This window comes from Durio zibethinus, chromosome 18, assembly GCF_047325235.1.
Source record: "Durio zibethinus cultivar Kanyao isolate XHJ-2024 chromosome 18, ASM4732523v1, whole genome shotgun sequence".
Lineage (NCBI taxonomy): Eukaryota > Viridiplantae > Streptophyta > Magnoliopsida > Malvales > Malvaceae > Durio > Durio zibethinus.
The window spans coordinates 17325142-17347590 of record NC_143179.1 but is presented as its reverse complement, the minus strand read 5'-3'; the positions used below and the strand labels follow the sequence as shown (position 1 = coordinate 17347590).

At 29.0% G+C, this 22449-nt stretch overlaps 2 protein-coding genes and 1 pseudogene across 7 annotated transcripts; 2 read left to right on the top strand and 1 right to left on the bottom strand.

Annotated features, from left to right (window-relative positions):
• Nucleotides 1–4503: 4503 nt before the first annotated feature.
• Nucleotides 4504–6286, bottom strand: LOC111300986 (trihelix transcription factor GT-2-like; annotated as a pseudogene).
• Nucleotides 6287–17212: 10926 nt separating this feature from the next.
• LOC111299795 (protein BOLA2-like) lies at nucleotides 17213–19929 on the top strand. The gene is made up of 3 exons (XM_022895242.2): nucleotides 17213–17363; nucleotides 19308–19330; nucleotides 19424–19929. The coding sequence occupies exons 1-3, from the start codon at nucleotides 17301–17303 to the stop codon at nucleotides 19617–19619; spliced, it is 282 nt and encodes a 93-aa protein (XP_022750977.2). The 5' UTR covers nucleotides 17213–17300; the 3' UTR covers nucleotides 19620–19929.
• A 117-nt stretch (nucleotides 19930–20046) lies between these two features.
• LOC111299794 (uncharacterized) lies at nucleotides 20047–22047 on the top strand. 6 transcript variants are annotated; one of them, XR_016329933.1, is made up of 5 exons: nucleotides 20047–20839; nucleotides 20972–21263; nucleotides 21476–21563; nucleotides 21694–21736; nucleotides 21826–22047. XR_016329933.1 is itself a non-coding variant. In XM_089747757.1 (2 exons), exons 1-2 carry the CDS (start codon nucleotides 20485–20487, stop codon nucleotides 21124–21126), a joined length of 510 nt encoding a protein of 169 aa, XP_089603883.1. In that variant the 5' UTR covers nucleotides 20047–20484; the 3' UTR covers nucleotides 21127–22047. The 6 variants fall into 6 exon arrangements, 1 of the variants encoding a protein (XP_089603883.1); XR_016329931.1 differs by having other exon boundaries at nucleotides 21476–21602; XR_016329932.1 differs by having other exon boundaries at nucleotides 21694–22047.
• Nucleotides 22048–22449: the final 402 nt, after the last annotated feature.

Here is a 22449-nt window from a genome sequence, read left to right as displayed (position 1 = left end):
AAATAAAACCTCTAAATGAGGTAGTTTCGGGTCAGAGGCAAGGAAAACAAGAATCTGTTTCACTATAACTCATTGCTATCTATAATACTAGCATATATTAAACTCAGTTAGTGAAAAGTTGTTTCAGTCGAAAAACATCAATAAAACCAGTTTTATCATTTTTGAACAAAAAGATGCTTGGTAAACCTAAAAAAAAAAAAGAAAAAAAACAACTTAAAGGAAAGAGTGGATGTCATGGGTGAAGAGAAAGATAACATGAATTTTTTCATGAAGAAGACACAATAAAATAAGATGTCTAAGGAGATTATAATTTATAAGAAATTTGTTAATTACTTATTTTTTTAGTAATTGAATTAACAATATATTATATTAATTGTTTATGTATATAAGCAACTAATAAGAGTTCAAGGCATCATAAAAAAGAGAAAAAAAATTGCAAACCCCAAAAATAACAAAACAACCTCTTTTATTTTGCTAATAAACCTTGGTATATATAGTTTATAATTACTAAATTTTATTATTTGTTTACATCATTTAATTTTTTAATCCTAAGATAAATGGTTAATGTAGGACATTTGTAGAGATTCAAGACAAAAGTCAATCATTACAAGTGACAAAACAACCTCTTTTATTTTTACTAAGAGAAATGTAAATGTGTGTAAATATCTAAAATTTTATGGTTAAAATACCAAAAAAATTCTTATACAATTCACTTTTCTTAAAGCTCTTATACTTTGACTTGTAAGAGTTTATTTAGGTACGAATAAAAAATTAAAAGGTTTATTTATATACAAATTAAGAGTTAAAAGCTTATTTGGATTCAAATTAAAAATTAAAGGCTTTACAAAAAGGAAAGATGTGAGGGAAGAAAGAAAATTCAGTCACCCTTTAAGAGGATTGGTTATACAAGACTCGAACAATAGGATATCAATATTTCATATAAACTATTATTGACTTGCTTTTACTTTATAGAATAGGCATTCAACCATTAATATATTGCATTTTAGTAAAATAGCTTAAAAGACCTAGTGATTTAACTAAAGGAAAAGAAAGCATCACGTCTAGTTAATACATCATAAAAATCAACTATTGGTAATCACTTAAACCCTTAATACTAAGAACATGATTGTTATATATATATAAAAAAAAAAAAACAAGGTTGTTTTACTAGAATTCACATTTTGTTTTTTGTTCTTAAGCATAGAGGAACAAGTCTATTTTTTAAAAAGATATCTCAATAAATAGGAAAAAACAAGAAAGTGATGCACTTTCAACGTAGTAAAATCTTGTATTAAATTTAACCAAAAAGAAGGAAATAGTTTGAGGATGAGGATTCACCTTTTTTTTTTTTTTTTTTGCAATGACAATTTGCATAATAGAATTTATTTTACTCTGAATACAAAAAGCCAACTTTTTTGCACAATTTTTGTTTCAAATTACTTTATGGGTTTTAGATACAGGTTTTGCATTTTTATACCAAACTTAAATTGTATGTAATAGTATTCATACCAAATATTGGTATGGCTTTATAGTACCAAAATTTATGATAATTTTTTGCTGTGTGTAATGGTATTTAAGCCAAATACCAATCATTAGTCATTTTTTTTATTGTAAATGCAAACAACAAAGTTTTGTTGCAAACATTATGGTTTATGGTGTGAAATTGAAATGGAAAGATATAGCTTTATTAATCAATTATCTTGTGTTTTATGGTTTCAAATGATCATATATACCTTAATAGTAACAAATTTCATCCAATTTTGTTGCAAAATACCAAATTCACTCATATTAGTGTTAAAACATCATGATGTAACGTTATGCTCAAGCTATGACTTTTATTTTTATTATTCATTGCAATAAAACCAAATTTAAATGCAAAAAAAAATTTGTACCACATATACACTTAAATGAAAGATGATGCTAGCATATCATTAAGCAATACATCATTCATACATAATTACTCATGGCAAAACCACTACATCGTTTCTAATCATATCATCCTTACTCACTTTTAAATGCAAAATATAACAACATTAACAATGTAAATATCAAAGCCATTTTATACATCCTTTTTGCTTTTGCTTTCATTCTTGTATTTAACATAACATTCTACTTCCATTCTTACATATAGCATAGCATTTTTCAATCTCTTTTGTAACAACTCATTCTTAACTTTCAACACAACAATCTCATCAAGTAAGGTATGAATGTTAATTATTGTTCTTTTACAAGCATTTTTAGTCTTCGACTCAGCATTCATTCTTTTCAATGCTTTGTTCTCATCCTTTAATATTGAATTCTTTTTTTTCAAACCTCTGTTGGAATCCCTTAAATCAAAAATCCATAATTTCAAATATTCATCTTTAATTAGTCTATCATGACAAGAAAAAAAAAACATCGATTTCCCTACATATATCAAACTCTTAATTTATACATTATAATATAATGCTAAGCACAATCTTATAATCAAAAGGCTTCGAACATCACAACTAACTTTACAAATAATTTCAATGTGCAAAAAATATATATATTTCATGTATGCATAGAGTTGGCATCGGGTCGGGTTCGGGGCGAGTTTTGCTTACTCCGAACTCGACCCAACTTTATGTGTTATCAAACCCGAACCCGACCCTATCCAAATTTTTATTTGTTTTTTCATACCCGAACCCGATCCGATACTATATAAATCATACCCGACCCAAAATTAATAAAATATTATATTTTTAAATATAAATATTTCAAAATATCATTATATAAATATATATAATTAATTAATTAAAAAATAATGTATATATAATGTCACATCATCGATTTTAATGAAAATAATTAACACCATTTATGATTAGACTGAGATCATTAAATCTAACTAATAAAAGGATTAAATTTATATAAATAACAATAGAATGACTAAATTCTAAAATTTTATATAATAAAAAGATCTTTGACATAATTTGACCATTATCATTTGATGTGATAAGTCTAAATTCACCATTTTATGTAGGTAAGATTGATTAAATTTACTATTTATTTTTTAATACTATTTAGTGTAATATAAATTTACTATTCATATTTGAACAATACTCAATTAATCAATGATTTATCCTAACATCTTACTATTTATTATAAAAAATAAGAAGTAAATTTGTTCACAAGTGAGGCAATCTATTAGGCTATGCCTTAAATATAATTTTTCAAGTTTGGATCAAATTTGATCATGAGAATACTTTATTATTAAATATTATTCTTTATTTAAAATTAATTTTAAAATATATTTTAAAATATATTTTAAAATAATATAAAAATATATTTTAATCTTTTTCTTTTAAAAATAAACATAAATGGATAAACTGAACTCAAACTGTATCTTAACATTTAGAGGTGTTAACCTAACTTAATTAGATCCCGAAAAGCATTAATAACAAGTTAGGCATAAAATAAACTTAGCAATTTGTATTTGTGTCATATAAAACACTATTAATTCGTATATCCATATTGTGTTTTACACGAAAATTACATGTCACATTTTATATCGATATGAAAAATATAAAATAAATTTTTTTTTTATTAAACATATATATGATTTTTGTTAAAATTTTAAATCTTAATATCTTTATGTCTTTTTCCTATCATTTACATATCATGTTATTCTATCATTTGTAAATTACCAAACCTAGTGTAACATCCAAATACAGATATGAGGATTATATTTCATTTTTCATAACATTAGTCAAACTAAACAGCAAAGGAAAAAGCATGATTTAATAGTATAATCATCTGATATTTATGTCTTAATGTATCAATTAATGGTATGCAAGCCTTTAATCTGTGATGGACCACATTCTATTATAGGATAAGTCAACAATTTAATTCACCTAATGACATGGGAGAGTGCAAAAATGCAACCTCTCAAATCCTATTAAAAGAATTGCATATAAAACAAGCTTAGGAAAGACTAAGCTGAAGTGGTGAACCCTATAAGGAAATATTGAACTAATAATAACCTAAAAAAAATATAGCAAAAATGGTAAAGATATGATGTCTAAAGGTATTTCTTACTCGATCACACCAACTGGTGGCGCACGAGTGATATAACTGCTACTTTATCAAAAAGTGCAAACTTTTTTTCATGTCGACTGATGCAAATATGCATTAAGTGGTTCAAGCACATACCAATCAACCGACTATTTTTCACTTCTCACACCTTTTAAAAGCCAAAAATAGAAAAGTATATTTGAAATAGTGCTAAAGATTACACATTGCTTTCTTACTCAACATTCTCCTTCTACCTTACATGTTCAGTCAAACAAATGATAAACATATATACATTTAAAAATAGATACCATTTACCTAAATGCCTCAATGTTGTATCAAAAGAAACTTCCCAAACCGAAATCTCCCCCCAAACTATTAGACAGACATTACACTATGGACCTTGACCCACTTAATAAAATTTAGGCACTCGCACCTTAGCTTTCAAAAATGACACTTCATTATTTGTCTCAATCAACCAATAATTACCATTGGAGAATGATCATTAGCCATAATTTGATATTCATCTCTTTCTTTAGTGTTTCTATTTTCTTCTTAATTTTAATCAATATTCTTACTTTCACCATCCTCCATAATTATTTCTTAATGCAATCGTTCTTCGTAGGCACCCATTTTGTGCATCAAAATTTTCTCAGCCTTGAATTCATAACTAGAATTAACTGAGCCATTAACCTTTTTAGTTTTTTTCTTTGTATAAAGCATCTAACTGTTGAAAGTAAAAACATGTCTTTGAATCCTTGAGCCTTTTCTTATTGTTTTCTTTTACCTTTTTGAAATACTTGTTCATATTCTTTCATTTTTTTTACACTTTTTTACACTTTGATTATAGGCAAGCCTTTTCATTGCTATCTATATCTCTTCCCATAGAAGCCCTTTTGATCTATTATCTTGATATTGCAAATCAAGATTAGTCCCAAATCTTATCAAAGCCTCTACTTCATCTTTTGGCCATCAAGAAAAACTTAGGTGCATATAACTCTCACTATCATTGCTATTTTCTTGCTTATCAACAAATTTCTCAATTGGGAATGGGGTCTCAGGCAATTGCACTAAAGTTGCTTGATCTAAAAATTTCTTAGAAATGTAAGCACAGTAGCATCTTTAGCTACTACAACCGATCTCTCATGCACCAATAACTCATACTTCCTCTTAATCTTAGCTAATTCTTGCATTTTCTATGCTTTCTTTCTTATCATCTTATTTGTTTCAGACTTCTCTAGCGCCTCTATATATTTATTCTAAAAATTCTTTTACTTATCCATCATTTCCTACATCAACCTTTAACAAAACTTTGTCAAGTTCCTCTTTTTCTTTTTAGTCTCATCTAATTCCTTACTTGATGAAAAAGTAGTGGATGTAGAGATTTCATTAAATTTCGAAGCAAGGTTTTGTATAAACCATGGAATAGCATCACCGATAACACTTAAAGGTTTTATTAAGGTGTTATTATTTCCAGTGGTAGGCGAAGCATGGAAGAATGATGATCCAATGCTTCTAATTGCTCAAAGAACTGATAATTCTTACCATTCAATCTTCTATATTGACCTTATTTGGTTTTTTTATTGTACTTGTAAATGTTTTCGAACTTCTCCTTACATTTCTTAGAACTTTTGTTTTATCCAAGCTCAACTAATTTCTTGATAAAACAACCCCATTGGCCATTGTTGCACCTCAAAATTAATAATTTTAACTAGATAAATTAATGTATTAAAAGGGGTTTAAGAAGTCAAAATTTTCAAAGATAAGATTATTGAAAGTGAAATTAAGATAAACAAATACAAACACACAAAAATAATATTAAAAAATAATCACCATTTACTAATAAGATTTCTTTACTACATTTAATAGCTCTACCGATTCTTTCAAAGCATTTTAATTAAATGATGGGATTTAACATCCCAACATTCAAACAAACCAAATGTTTCCTACATTTTTAGTCTAGAACCCAACATTTTCCAATTAATTTTCTCTAGGGAAAAACATTAAACATAGTTTAAAAAAAAAAAAGTAAACTGGAAACTTCTTCCCAAAGAGGAGCCTTGATGCTAGAGTCTCTAAAAGCAACATCTATTTCAGACCTTATTTTTAATAAAGCTAAAGTCTTTTGCCTTGGTCAATTGTTCCCAAGAGAATTCTATTCAATCTCTTTATTTTTCACCTTAATTTTCTCTTCATTCTCTAAGCTAACGTTGTTGGTGACTGTATTATTTTTCGAGAAACTTGAATTTTTCATCATCTCAAAAGCACTTCAGTAAAATAGTTTACAACCCCAAAGAAAAAAAAAGTGAAAATTTAAATCAGTTTTTCTTGAAGATGTGAAACATGTAAAATTTTTAGACTTCAAGTGATGGGTGATTTTTTTTTCTTTTTCAGCTAAAGCTAGGCTTTTTTTTCCTATATAATTCTAGCAGTTGTTTATTAGGTTAAGTAGGTAACAAAGGGCAATAGGTGCATTAAGGTTTCTCAAAAAAAAAAAAAAAAAGAGGAGTTCTTAACAAATGTAACTTAAAATATTTTTATTGGTTCACCATTTTGGTGTTTTTGACTTTTTTTTTTTTGGGTGTTTTGAGTCTTTTAACCCAATTCATGATTTTTGAATTTTGGGTCAAGATAAGGGGTTTTGAGCAATGAAAGCATATATAAAGGATAAAAGGTAAATGACCTTAAATAAGTAAATATCTTGGGAAGTGATCGGTAAAATTAGATCAAGATTTTAATGATTTTTTAAAAAAAGAATTTTAACATTTATTTTGGATAGAGATTAAAATAGTTATTGGGAAAGCAGTATGTATGTAGATAGAAACAAGTAGGAAATTACAAGTTGGTACTTTGTCTTGGCAACCAAAATCCATTAACTTGCCTGCCACCTTTTAGGCCTACCTTTTTGCCTTTTAAGTGTCCCATGTCCCATTGCCTTTTGGTTTATTTATGTACAAAATGTCTAAAATACTTTTAGATAAAAAAAAAATTAAATACACAAAAATTAAAGTTCTTTTTTAATATGTATGAAAGTTAAACACAAACACTTAAAATAAAAACAAAAAGAATAGTATTTCTTAAAATAAATTAGAAGATATTTAAAAGTTATGATTCTTGTTTCAACTTATAATCATATATACTCATTCAATCATACTTAATTTCAAATGATATTATCATTTCTTGTTAATTGAGGAACATAGTAGTAATTTCCTAGTTTTCATATTATTTGAAATTGAAATAATAACAATCTTATTTGCATTTGAAGAAAAAATTATGAAAGGGTAATTTTCATCACTTTGAAAGGATTTAACTTGTGTAGCGAAAGAAAAGTCCATTTAGAAGAAGAATAAGAAGAAAAAAAAAGCAATGTATTTATGCTTAATTTAAGATATATGTGTTAGTATTGGGTAAAGTAATTGATCAGAGTATATTGAATATTCTACAAAAACTTGAGTGGGCGACATTTGGACTTATTTTTGTGTTTGTAGATTAAGATTCCAAGTCATAGTGGTTATAAAAATCAAGGCTATGGTTTCATAATTAAGATTTGATTAATGAGTCTGTAGACACCCCATTTTGTCTGAAAATATTTTTTTGGAATTAGGCTTCAACCGTAATTGAGAAATTTTTGGGATTTTATTCTAGAATCAATTAGTATTAAAAGTGATGTGGAGAGATTGTCGGGATTTAATTTCATAATCAATTCACATTAAAATAATAGGGAGAGATTTTTGGGATTTGATTTCAAAATCAATTCTCATTAAAACAGAAATCAAATAAAATTATAGATTTAAAAAGAATTGATGGAACATGAATTCTTATATAAATCTATGATCAAAGCAAATGGAGGGGGAGAAAAAAAGATTATGCAGAAACTCTTAAGAGAAAAGAGAAAAATTTGTTTAACAACCAAAATGTTTTAGGTTCTAGGTTTGATTTGTTTAGATTTTCTATAGTTGGAATTTGGTGTTTTTGAGTTTGAATTTCTGTAGGGTTCTACATTTTAGGGATTCCTGGGTTTAACTTTCTAGACAATTTGTTGGGTTTCTGAAAATTTTCTGTCAGCTTTTGGGATTTATTCGTCAATTTTTAAAAATCAATTAGAGAAAAGATAGAATAATAACCATTTTAGAAATAGAAACATACTAAAACACTTTTGGAGAAAAGCCTGAAATTTGAGGTATTTAAATTTGTGTGTTTTACCATGCACAATCTGACCCGATCGTAGGTTTTTTTCCCTTTTTCATTCTATTTTTTGTTTTGATTCTATTTTTCTTATTTTGTTTATTTTTATTTATTTTTATTATTTCTTATTTTAAATTAAAAAAATACATTACTTATCATTATGATTTTTTTTAGTTAAAAAAATAAATAAAAAACCTTTTTCAATATGTCTAAAAGAATAAATAAAAAAATCTTTTTTTAAAATGAAAATCCTTACAAAATAAATTTATGAATTCTACCAAACTATTGGAGAATTTTCATGGATTTAATTTTTAAAATGAAATACATCAAACTATTGAAAAATTTCATAAATCAGTTTTCAAAAAATAAAAAAAATAAAAAAATAATTTTTATCCTCTAAACTATTGAAAGATTACTTCATAAATTAAGTCCTACTAAACTATTGAGAGATGTAATGAAATTCTTAAAAAATTTTATAAATCTTTTAGTAATAAAATCTTTCCAAACTATTGGAAAATCTGCTTTAAAGTAAGTTCTACCAAACTATTGGGAGACTTTACTAATTTTTTTGAATAAAATAAATTAATAAATTTGACGACGGAACCTTTTCAGAGTGGATAGTAGTCTCCATGAATATTCTTAAGATGAAAAAATTATCTTAAATTACTACCAAACTATTGAGACAATTTTAAGATTAATTTTTAATGCTAAATATTTGGGTAAAACATAAACATTTTTTAGGCTTGGATTATTTGAAAAAATTTTGTATATGTTGAAATTTAAACTCTAAATTTATTAAATATTATTTTTATAAAAATAATTAATATTCTTCATGAATCAATTAAGCTAAATTTTGGATTCAATTAATTTAATTTTTTTACAATAATAAATCTCAAGCTTAAGTATGAGTGACATTTTATTGGCATTTTCAAGAATCATGTAAATGATTAGTAAAATGCTTGAGTTATCATAATTTAATCTCTTGAATCCAGAATTTATTTCAATTAATTTATATAATTATTTTTAAAATGTGATATTTAGTCAATTTTAAATTTAAATCCTATCACTTATAACCCTTTTAATCTTTAACAATTTCAACTACAAAATAATATGGACAATTGTCCCAAATTTAAATATTTGTGTAACACACGTCTTAATTAATGATACAATTAAAGCGGATAATGTAATTCAAACGTTTTTTTCATTCAAACTAAATGAATAAAAGGATATTGTCAAAGTAGAGTATAGAATTGGATCACGTAAAGTATGATTTATGGACATCCTTTCGTATTACTTAGCAAGCATTAAATTTTAAGGAGAATAATCTAATGCAAAAGTCCAAGTTTTCAACCGTAGGAGAGAGGGTGGCCATAAAGAAACCAACGCAAATAAATGGGACCAAAGTGATTGCGACCAATGCATTGCAATTCATGGGCTTTTTTTCTCGTTTGATTTTTTTTTTTTTTTGTTTTTTATTACAAAGTTGAATTTGAAACCTTTAATTTTATAGTTGACTGACTCAAATTATACTGAATTAACAATTTATTGATTATCTCTTACCCTTCTTCAAAATATCTTCATCAATTACTAACAAATTTCATAATTACTCTTTTTATTAGACCACCCTACATCCACATGTGTCATTATAAAATTAAGTTTCCAATAACATCTCTTTATAGTCTATTCTTATATATTAAAATAATCTCTTTTGGGGTTAATGGCTTACTTTTGTGATTTACGTGATGTTTAAATTGATTTTTGTTGATTTTGAAGGCGATATATGGAGAAAGATTTTATTTGTTAGATTTGGTTTTGGAAAAGATAAATGGTCTAGAATTTTGTTTGTTAGATTGAAACAAGTCCTTCAAAAAATATTGTTGGCAAATGCTTGGTGCATTTTAAATAAATAAAACTAAAGGTAGATCATTAGCCCATTTTATATAAACAAGTTTAATCTAAAATATAAGTAGTTTAATTTTATTTATTTTTTGCAAACATTTAATTAAAAAAATTGTAGTTAACTATTCATTATTAACTTTCAAAGTTTAAATTAATGGTCATTCATAATTTTGGGCAATGGATTCAAATAGCCAAAAAGGTGCATAATTGTTCAATTTCTCTTATTTGGATATCGAATTTTGAGAGAAAATTTAAGAAGGGAAAGAAGAAAAACCATCAATAACCATGGATTTGTTTTAAATCATATTTTCCTGCCCCTTCAAAACAAGAAAGCACTTAATTTTGGAGAGAAATAATGAAAACCAATTGATAAATTTATTTAGTTTGTAATCATATCTATTAGCAAACAGAAAATACTCCTTAAAACATTTACCCAATTATGGACCCTTTTAGATGAAATGGTTGTTTAAATGGCACATATCAAATCTTTTAACATTTATTTTCTTTTGTTATACTTATAAGAATATTTAAGTAAATAGGGATGTAAACCCTAAAATCATCATTTTCTTAAAATGAAATGTAATGACTTAAGTCAAATAATTTTTTTTTCACAAAGGAGGTTACAGTATAAAAATATGAAAGGGGTTTAAGATATTATTATTTAAATTTTAAAGATGAGTTTAATCGAGATATTTGGAAGAGAGATTGCATTTCAATCAAGATTTTAAAAATTCAAAAATAAATTTACTTGTTTGGCTAAAACTAAAAGAAAATTTTTAAAATTTAGATGCAATTTCAAGAGAGAATTTGAGATAATCAAATTCCCTTTTGAAATTTCACCTAAATAGGTAATTTTTAAAAAAAAATTTCAAATATTAAGGTTTTGCTTAATAGGAATGATGAAAAAAAGATAAGGATAAAAACTTATTAATCAAATGAGTAAGTTGCAAAATAAGAAAATTGTTCTAAAATTTAATTATTAAATTAACAAATTTTTTATTTTCACCTCATTCAATCATTTCTACTACGTAAAGTGTAACTAGGGTCGACAAATCAATCCGAAATCGTCGGGTTCTGATCCGACCCGACTAGTTAGGGTCAGATTTTTTTTTTAAAAAAAATGGGTTTCGGGTCGGGTCAGTTTTATTTTTTGGAATGTCGGATTTGGGTCGAGGTCGGGTGTGTATGAAATTCGACCCTACCCGACCTGAAATATTTATCAAAATACCTTTAATATATATAATTTTTTTTAGGGTTTTGGAATTTTAATTTCTTTTGGCCGTTCTAGGTCTCCCGTCTCCCTTACTTTTAGTTGTAAGTCATCCGTTCTACATTTTTGCTTCTATCTGCCAGGCTGCTTCACACAGGTGCGCTTCGCTTGGCCACATGATGAATATGTTTTGAGCTAACTGCATGTCGAGTGCTTAAGCTCCACTTGTGGTCATTCGTTCCTTGCTTGTTCCAATCCTAGTACAGAGCTTCAGATCCAATTCTACACTACATACGATATTCCATTTCGGCCCTCACTAGCTCTTCGCTTGGTTCTACAAGGAGCATGCCCGAGGGGGCTATTACGCTCATCGCGCATTTGCATCACCACCTGAGCTTCGCCCAACTTCTACGCCTACCACGAACTTGATCTGCTCATCCACCCATCTAGCCATCCCACATTTCTTCTTCTATTTAGGTTTCATCTATTTTCAGATTCTTTTCTTTAATTCAGTAAAGGAATCCTTCAAGCTAGAAAGAAGAAAGTCAATCGGACAAAAAAGAGAAGGAAGACGAGTCAATTGTTAGTCCCTAGGGGCTATCGTTTCCCCTTTTGAGAAACAAAAATTGCAACAGCCAAGCTTTCCTCTCAGTAATCTCCATTAGTACTAGCAGATCTGAGGTAAGCTAAAACCATCTCTTTTATATATCTTATTTACAAGTATCAATCATTTTTATTATGTATTTTTCTTAAATACTTGCTAATAGCTTAGAGACAAGACAACAAGGGTCGGGTCTGTGGCGTTAATGGCTTGGTTTTTAAATTGAATACTTAGTGGGATTAGATTCTAAAATTAAAGTAAAAAGGAGAAATTGGAATTAGATGCCTCAGTGGGACATATTTAGCTATAATTTTAGCATTATTTGGCATATAATAACATAGTTTTAAATCAAATGACACTTCCATCTTTGATAGTTGTCTAACTGATGTTGCAGGCAAAATTATAGTTGTCTGCAACTCTCAAGTCATCACAAAAATTACCTCATTGAATCAACTTTTTAGATTTAACATCAGCGTTTGAGTTGCCTCATAACCAAAGCAGGGGCTCTCTTAGGGATATAGACCTAGTAACTCACCTGGAAGAAGAAATTAACAATATTATAATAACACGTAAAGAAATCAGTGAATCAATGCCACCGGGTTAAAATCTAACCTGTACCATTTCCCCACCCCGCATCACAGACATTGTCTTTTGCTGAAACTGTGAACCATCGTTGGTCTCATCTTTCAGTTTATCTAAGCTAATGCCTCCAGAGGTAGATATGGAAGAAGAAAATGGCTTATTGAAAGCAGAATCATGGGTGTCATTAACTTTACCACCACTATTGCCACACTCTAGAGGGTTCATAGTATAGGTGGTTTCTAAACTACCCTCATTCACGCTACTCTCAATTACCAACTTAGCTTGAGCAGATTCTTGTTTTTGGGTGGAATAAGTATTAGGTGATTTTTATCTTATTTACGATTTAACGAACTTTGGCCTATTCGAAACAGAAGCTGCATTGTATTCATGGGGTTTCACAGTTTGTGCAGTTTCTAAACCACCCTTGTTCATAAATATAGGTGATTGTCAAATTTATAACTCTCTCCCCAAAAGATTTAAATAGAATTCATCTTTTCCAAGGATATAGATGTTAGCTTCCATACTCTAATGTTGTGAGCAAAATTTCTCTATAAAGAAAAGCTTCTTGTAGTGGTGCAACTACAAAACCTATATCTACAATTAAAATTAGTCCTAATTTCTTCTAACTTGGAACATTTATAGAGTTAATCAACTCACACATGAGAATTGTTACAGTTAATGTAGGGAATCATTCATAATCTAGGAAGTTGATGAACTCTCTAGTTGTTGTTGTTGTTATTATTATTATTATTATTATTATTATTATTATTATTATTGCTTTACATAGTTCTTGGCTTTTTAAGTTTGATAAGACAAATGAAGATACTTTAACTTTTTTTTATATTATTATTATTGCTTTACATAGTTTCTTAGCTAAAGGTGCATGCTAAGTTGTACATGGTAGGATAATCTCTTACTTTTTTTTTTAAGGAATGAACTTGTTTAATTTTTTTTATACTTAGATTCTAAGTTTGGTTTTCAATTGTTTCGATAGAATTATTTGTTAATAAACCTTTTTATTTTGGTTTTATATAGTTAATCTATTCAATTGCTTTATTTGTTAATATAAAAAATAATAACTCTATTTTTTTTTATGAATGAAGGTAAAATGTCTAATTTGGGAGATAATTCGTGTTCCCCAACACCTTCTACTTTTACCTCACATCAATCACCGATTCAGCAAACTCCAATTCCAACATCTGATGAAAATACAACTTAATCATTAAGTGTGACGAATCAGGGTGCTGAAGTAGATGATAGTGGGTATAACTCAAGTAAGCTAAAGTTAGAAGTATGAAAATATTTTTTAAAAAAAAAGATCAATAATGAATGAAAGGCAATATGCAATTATTGTAAGAAAAAACTTGGTTGTGCTTCAAAGAATGGGACAAGTCATTTACGTGAGTATTCAGAGAGGTGCAGCAAGTGATTTCAAATGTATATTCATCAATAAGTGCTGGTAGCAAATCAAAGGAAGACAGATGGAAAAGTAACACTAAAAAACTTTTTCTTTGATCAAAATGTCACAAGGAGGGAGTTTGCCAACATGATAATCATGCACAAATATCCTTTATCAATGGTTGATCATGTACAATTCAGAAAGTATTCTTACAGTCTCCAACTTTTGTTTGCTATGCCTTCTCGAAATACTATAAAGAGTGATATTTTGAAGATTTTCAAAGAGGAAAAGGCAAAAATAATATCCTAGTTGGAAGCTAATGAAGGGAGAATTGCTATCACAACTGATATGTGGACTGCTGATCACCAAAAAAGAGGATACATGACTGTCACTGCTCATTACATCGATAATCAATGGAACTTACAAATACGCATCATCAGGTATATTTTATTAAATTGTCTTATTTTGATAATGTTTATTTTTTATTAAGTAATTATTATTATTGAATTAATTATTAAATTAGTGTAAATAATTAATTGTTTAATTAGGTTTGAATATGTGTCAACTCCACATACAAAAGAGGTCATTACTTCAAGTTTGATGAAATGTTTCCTAGATTGGAATATTGATAGAAAACTTTCATCTATTACAGTGGATAATTGTAGTGTGAATGATGATGTTATTGAGTTGTTAATTAATAAAATTGGTTGTGATGCATTTTTGCTTAATGGGGCTTTTTTTCATATGCGTTGTTGTGCACACATCTTGCATTTGATTGTGAAAGATGGATTGAGTGTGATTGGAGATGAAATTGAAAGAATTCATGATAGAGTCCTTTTTTGGGGTGCTACACCAAAGAGGTGGGAAAATTTTGAAGAGGCAATGTGTCAATTGCGAATTCCAACTTTAAAAAAGTTGTGTGTTGATGTCAAAACACGATGGAACTCTACTTATTTGATGCTTCGAACAGTTTTGTTTTATAAAGATGTTTTTTCTCGTTATGTGCAATTACATGGTGATCTTTTGTACAAATATTTACCAATTGAAAATGATTGGATAATTGCAACCGAGATTTGTGAGAAGTTGAAATTGTTTTATGATATCACTGAAGGGTTTTCTGGCATAAAATATGCTACTGCAAATCTTTATTTTCCTAATATTTGCAAAATGAGATTGGCATTAAATGAATGGATTATGCATACCGATAGAATTATTTCATGTATGGCTGTGAGCATGTTAGGCAAATTTGAAAAATATTGGAATGATGTGCATGGTATAATGGGTGTTGCTACAATTTTAGATCCAAGGTACAAAACAGAGTTGTTGGAGTATTACTTTGAAAAGATTTATGGAGAAAATGCTGAATTTGAAATTGAAAGGATTGTGCAAATATGTCGGGATTTGCTTAAGGAGTATGAGGAGAAATTGGCTTTGAAAAAGGAAGAAGGACTTTCTAGTTCAAGCTTTTCATTCTTAGATGGTGTTGGTGTTACTGAATTGAGAAATTTGAGAGACTATGATGATTTTGTTTCAAGGAAAAAAAAATCAAAAGTAAAATCAGAGTTAGATCGTTACTTGGATGAAGAAGTCATACTAAGAAAAGGAGATTTTGATATATTGAATTGGTGGAAACTAACTGGACCTCAATTTCTGACCTTACAACTTATTGTTAGAGATATATATGTCATACCAGTTTCTACTGTTGCTTCAAAGTCTACTTTTAGTACTGGAGGGAGGTTGGTGAGTGCACAACGTAATAGACTTCATCCATAAATTATATAAGCTTTAACATGTTGTCAAAATTGGTTATGGGCTAAAGAAGAAGATACAATAATTCATATTATGTAATTTTATTTTTTATTTTAGCATATTGTTAGTTATTATATTTTGTTGTTATATATTATTTGTTAATATTTTATTATTTTATTTGTAGGGTCAATTTCATTAGAAAAAAATTCTTTTTTACGAGGATGTTGATGATAGTAAGATTGAGGAAAAGATAACTAGTTTGGTAAATAATATTATCTTTTTTAACTAATTCATTTTTTATATTATTATTTTATAATATTTATTTATTCATTTTATTGTTTTATTTTATAGGACTAGTGTGGTTAGAGGAGAATGATGATATGAAGCTTAGTGACGATGAAATGATTTGTTGTGGTCTTGAAAGATTTTCACCATATTGGATGAAAAAATGTTCAAACAATTTAACTTTTTATTGTGATAGTTTAAGCTTTTAATGTTTATCTTGTATTATGTACTATATTTAAATTTTAGTTATTAACTTATGCTTGTTTGATATTTGAATTTTAGTTTACTAAGTTTTATATATTTCATAATTCCATCATCTATTGTGAGAATTTGTGAGTTTTGATTTTAATGTTTTATGTATTTTATAATTCTATTATTTATGGTAAGAATTTATGAGATTTTTATTAAATAAAAAAATATGTATGTATTAAGTTTGAATTTGTGAGTGATTATGTTAAATTTGTTCATGTTTGTAATATATTTAGATTATGATTTATTACATTTGCATTAATTTTGAATAGGTAGTAGATTAAATTAGGGTTGGGTCGAGTAAAATTCGGGTAAATAATATTCAAGCGGGTCGAAATCGAATTTTTCAGCTACAACCTCCAAACGAGGACAGATCAAGTATCGGATAAAAGCATTAAAGCATCGGATCGGAGGCGAAAAAAGTAAAAAACTGACCCGTCCCGTCCCGATGCCATCCCTAAGTGTAACTCCTTTTATTGCATATGGCATACCATAGAATATAAACTCAAAAAATAAATATAATTTTATTCAACTATAGTATATAGTTTTTTAGATTATTAATAATATTTATATATTTTTACAAATATAATGACACACATATTACATATTTTATTTATACATACACTTTTTATTTTTAATATCATTGTTCTTCTTTTATAATTATTTTTTGTCTCATCAAATTTTATCAGACCAAAATATTTTTAAAGAAGTATTTATCCAAACAAATACTAATATTTTGAGATAATACATTTTAAAATGCCTTTATTTTTAATTTTTTTCAAAATTTTAAAATTTTTAATCCGAACATATTGTAAATCTATTAAATATTATATTTTAAAAATAATTAAATAAATTAATTGAGAATTCTAATTCAAATTAAATAAATTTTGAAAAAAAAACGTATAGATCTGGAATAAATTCTTAATGGGCTTTTAGGAAGGGATAGGCCATGGCTAGCATGTAATATGCTCCACCCAAATCGAATCTTTTGGGTTTTTTTTATTATTATTTTTATTAATTTGGTAAACGAATCTTGGATTTTATGATTTTCATGCCCTGAAGTTGAACCCAATGAGCAAAAGAAGACGCAAAGAGTTAGGGAGAAAGGGGAGATGGGAGTAACAAAGGATCAAGTTGAATCTTCATTGACTTCAAAATTGAAGCCTTCTCATCTGGTAACCTCCTCGCCCCTATTTCATCTTCTTCAGTTATCGTTGATATACATATATTCTGATCAAAATTGGAAAATGTCAGCAACCTGGAACTGGGTTCTTTTTAGTTTCCTCTTATCAATCGAAAGTAAATGGCTTTATTTTTTTTTCTCCCTAATCATGTTCCACAAATATAATAAACCCATGAACATGCTTTAGCTATTTGCTTTTTACTTTGTAATAAACTTTTTTTTTTAAGAATTACAGATTATAAATGTGTTTTCAATTTTAGAAAAAATTCATGGTTCTACTTTTTTTTAGAACAATTATTTCATAGTTACATTTTAGCAATTTTCTGATATCGATTAAGTGAAAACAAGTTGTGCAAAATGCAAGGGGATATGAGTAGAACTTTAATTTTGTTGAATACTTGTGGAAAAGCAAGTTGTGAATTTATGAGAAATTGAGAATCATGCCGCCTTTGATGAAATTGTTTAAGATTTTTGTGTCGCTCTTGAAATGTTTGTTGGTTAATGGTTCACTTGAGGCTGGAGTTGGTCGAATGAGAAAGAATAATGCCTTTCCAGCTTTGAGGTGGAAAGATTGTTCATTCTTTTGGAATGATTCATTTAGGCTTTCAACTTAGATGCTATCTCTAGGGGGCATGCACTTGTTTGAGCACAAGGCAGCTTAGCTATAATTTGCTGCTTTGCAGGGGCCCAAGCTCATTCTTGACATGTAACCATCATTGTATCTTCATTTGTTCATAGAGAAAGCTTTTGTGATGAAAATGGTCTTGGAATTAATCTTAATTTTACCACTACTTGGACCCAGTTTTAAGTGATGTCGAGAATAGTACCCTATCATATTGGCTTTGGTTTCTCTTGAGGAGAGAACATTAAAAGCTAATAATTTTCCTTTTTGTTTCTGAAAGGTTTGACAATGACATTGATAAAAGTCAGGTTCAACATTAAAGGCTTCATGTTTGCATACACTGATAGATATTAACAAGGAGCAATGGTGCCTTTCTAGTCTCTAGTTGATCTTTCTCCCAGCATGATTGTCTGAGTTTTTATGAGAATTAAACTTGTTTCATTGTTGCCTTGTATGTTATGAAGATATAAGTTTGTTATTTGCAATTTTTTCATTGGCCATACTCGCATTGCTAGAATATGGTGGTACATTTCAGTCTATTTGAAAGCTTCTGATTAGCTGCTGAAAGAAGTGCGCTGCATGCTTTTCGAAATTCTATATCTTTCTGACCAGGATGCAGATGATCATGATAAGACCACTTGAAGAAGAAAGTTTAGTGCTCATTTTCCAAATCAGCTTGTACACTGTTTTATGCTGGAAAAGATTAATTGTTTTTAATTGTGTTTGTCAGTTATGTTGTACTGTCCTCTTTGAAGTGTCACATTTTTTTAAGTTAGCTCTGTTCTTTTGTGTGTTACAAGGGATGTCTTCTGTAAGCTTATTTATTCCTTATTTCCAGCATAGTTAGAACATAGCACCCATATACCCAAATGGCTTTTAACACATGAACTCATCCTTCATCTGATTCATATTGTTAAAATGAGGATTTGGCCCAAAGGTTATTAGTATCTCATGGCATTGGTATCTTTTTTCCCTATAAATATAGGTGGAATATGAGGTTACATGTTCAATCAAACTTGACAACTTCTTTGCCTGACGGGGTTCCCTTTTGACTCAGTTGTTCTTTAGTTCCTTGTTCAAATTTCCTGATCAGTTTTGTTTATGCATTGATGATTGCTAGAAATTTATCTGCATTTATAATTGGGACTGACACCCAACTTTAATTTTTTTTTTTTTTAAATTGCTTTCATATGTATTTATTACTTGGACAGGCGAAAGCCTTCTTAAGATTTATTAAGAGTTGTTTTCTATCTTGATACCTGCATGTCTGATGCTATTTTCATGGAAACTAATGTTTGTACTTGTGTGTTTCAGGAAGTAATTGATACATCTGGCGGGTGAGCTTATTCTGAACATTTTTTATTTGAGTTTCTGCACTAATCCATCCTTCACCTTTTTGAAATTTTATGATGAGTTTGTAATTGGATTAGGTGTGGTGCGAGTTTTGCAATTGAGATTGTATCCGAACAATTCATAGGGAAGAGGCTTCTGGAGAGACACCGGATAGTGAATGGGGCTCTTGAAGAAGAGATGAGGCAAATCCATGCTCTCTCAATAAAGAAAGCTCTCACCCCCGAGCAGTGGAAACAACAAGAAGAGTCAGAAAAATCTAAATCGGATGTTTAGAAAGATACTCAAGTAATTCAGACATTTAAATAAGAGTTCATGTGGCCACTTGAGAATTAACTTTTGATCATAGATAACCACTTGAGAATTGGCTACTTTTCAAGAGTTGTTTTAGAATGCTACTCTATAATTGTAATAACCTTTACATGGGGGCGTTGGATGGCATAGCTTGCTGGGGATGCCTGGAAAACCATGTACTTGACTAGCTAAAAGAATGGAAAAGTAAACTAAGGTCAAGATGGGAGATTGATATGTTCAAAGAGTTGAAAGGAGTTGGCCAAAAACAATTGCAGTGCCAATTCTACCTTTAGATTTTGCCCCTCATCCAATCTTATCATCGAATTTGAGCATTTAAGGAAATTGGTAAGTGTGTGTGTGTGTGTGTGTGTGTGTGTGTGTGTGTGTGTGTGTGTGTGTGTGTGTGTGTGTGTGTGTGTGTGTGTGTGTTTGAAGAATCGGATTATAATTTTTTCTTCCAGTGCAGAAATCCTTTCCCAACTGCCCAAAAAATAAAATTCAAACTACCCTTTTAATTTGATATTGAAACCCTAAACATACTGACCAACAGCTCAGCTGTGCGGTTCTACTGTTGAATCAACGTACCCGGGTGACTTATTGGTAGAATATCAAATGTAGATGCATGATTTGTTGATAGAATATGAAATATAAATGTGTGATTTATCAAATGGTATATATTAATCAATAATTATGTGATCTATTGATAGATTATCAGATTATCTGATTTTACATGATTTCATCTGCAACCTCAATTAAAGAAAAACTAAACGCATTCTAAACGTGTCGTTGGCTAATTCAAACTTATCAATCAACTGGATAGGACGATTCCATCCCAGCTAAACTTGCCATGGTCCTGAGCTACTTCGCATCGTCTGGCCATGAACCTGGGCTTCATTTTTCTTTCCAAAACACAAGGGAATTAGAACTTTTTGCGCCAATGACTGCATTCATTTCCTACAAGCTTATCCAGCCAAAAAGCCAAGCTCCCCGAATCGTTCATCGGATATACAAAATCAAAGAAAGGATGAAAACTTGCAGAGTGGTCTCAGCCAAATGTCCAATGACTAGGAGCAATAGATTTAGACCCACTTATACCACCGAAGTTGCTGAACAGAACGCTGGCTTAGTTGGCGAGGAAGATGTAAATGAAGATTTTAAAAAACTTTCCCAGCTCAAAACAAAACTCTTCCAGGAAGTCAACGGTATGGCCATTGGAATTTTCAGCCCATTTGGTTTTCTTTATTTAGCTCCTATTTACAATAAAAGAATAAAATGGTGAAAATTTTTTAGATGAATTACTGAAATGTTTGTTTCATCCATGTATATATTCAAAGGAATCGATAGAGGGATTTTTGGAGTACCATCCTCAAAGAAAACTGATATTGAAGCTCTGGTGAAGCTGCTAGAATCCCAGAACCCAACTCTTGATCCTACTTTGAATCTAGAAAAGGTAAACTTTCAGTTGTATTCTATTGAGAAAATAAACTAAAGGATGTAGTTACAGTTTTGCTTCTATAAACGGAATGGTGGATGGTTGCTGGAAGCTAGTTAACAGTACAATTACAGTCTTGGGTTCAAAGAGAACAAAGCTGGGATTAAGAGATTTCATCACCTTGGATTCAAAAGGTATATGAATTCATGATTAGATTTTCTTACAATGAAACTAATGAGCATTGCTTCATTGACTACTCTTATTCTCCAATTTCAAGAAGTTGCTTGAGAAATTCCATAACTGAACAATTCAAATGTCCAGAATCTTATCTTATTACCGAATTTAAACACTGATGTGCCTTTTCTATATGAAACTGTGTTTGTAATGTCGTTTGCCTTTTACTAAGGTTAACATTGGGTCATGGGAAAATGAAGAGCAAAGCAGTTAATGTGATCAAGTTCAATGCCAGTGGATTGAGTTTGTTAAGTAGGAAGGTGACAATTGAAGCTTCCTTCAAGATTACATCCAAATCAGTAAAGCTGCAATCCATTTGCTGCCTTTCCTTCGACGTTTTGTTCAACATATATATAATGATGGAACTGTTTTTTGTTTCAAATTCTGTAGAGTTGATATAAATTATGATAACTTAACTATCACTCCTGATCAGGTACGCTGCAAAACTTTCACTATTTTTTAGTCAACGAATACTAAATTTATCTCTAACTTCAATTTCTTTTTTTTTTTGAGAAACCATAGTTGATGAATGTATTCCGGAAAAATTAAAATCTTTTGCTAGCTGTCTTCAATCCAGAGGGCTGGCTGGAGATCACATATCCTTTCTTACTACTTTGGTACATTAAAGTTGATTTTCTCACCCAACATTTTAATTACTATCTTCTTCCTGTTATAACTTGAGATTAGAGTGTTAAGTTGTATGGAACCTAATTATTAATGTGACGCAGAGTAAATACGCTGATTGATCTTGTTTGCTTTGTTATTAGAATGTGTTTGGTTTAGAGAAATCCATAAATTTTTTATGGAAATTTTGATGGTAGGTTTTTTTTTTTGCGATTGGTTCAGAGTAATTCGATTACAGGAAAAAATATCAGATTCTCAATAATTCTTAAAGTCTCAAAATCAGAAACTCACATCTTTTTATGATATTTTAAGATTTTGATAAGGAAAATTATTTTATTTCTAAATTTGATCTTAATAAAAAAATTTATCATACATCTATTGCTCTTTTAAAAAATAAGTTTAAAATTCAATTTCAGTTTTTTTAAAAAATTTATTTTATTTTTAATTCAGTTTTAATATGTAACAATTCAAGTGATTATAAAAAAAAAACGCCTTAATTGATTCTACAAATGCCTTAACTGA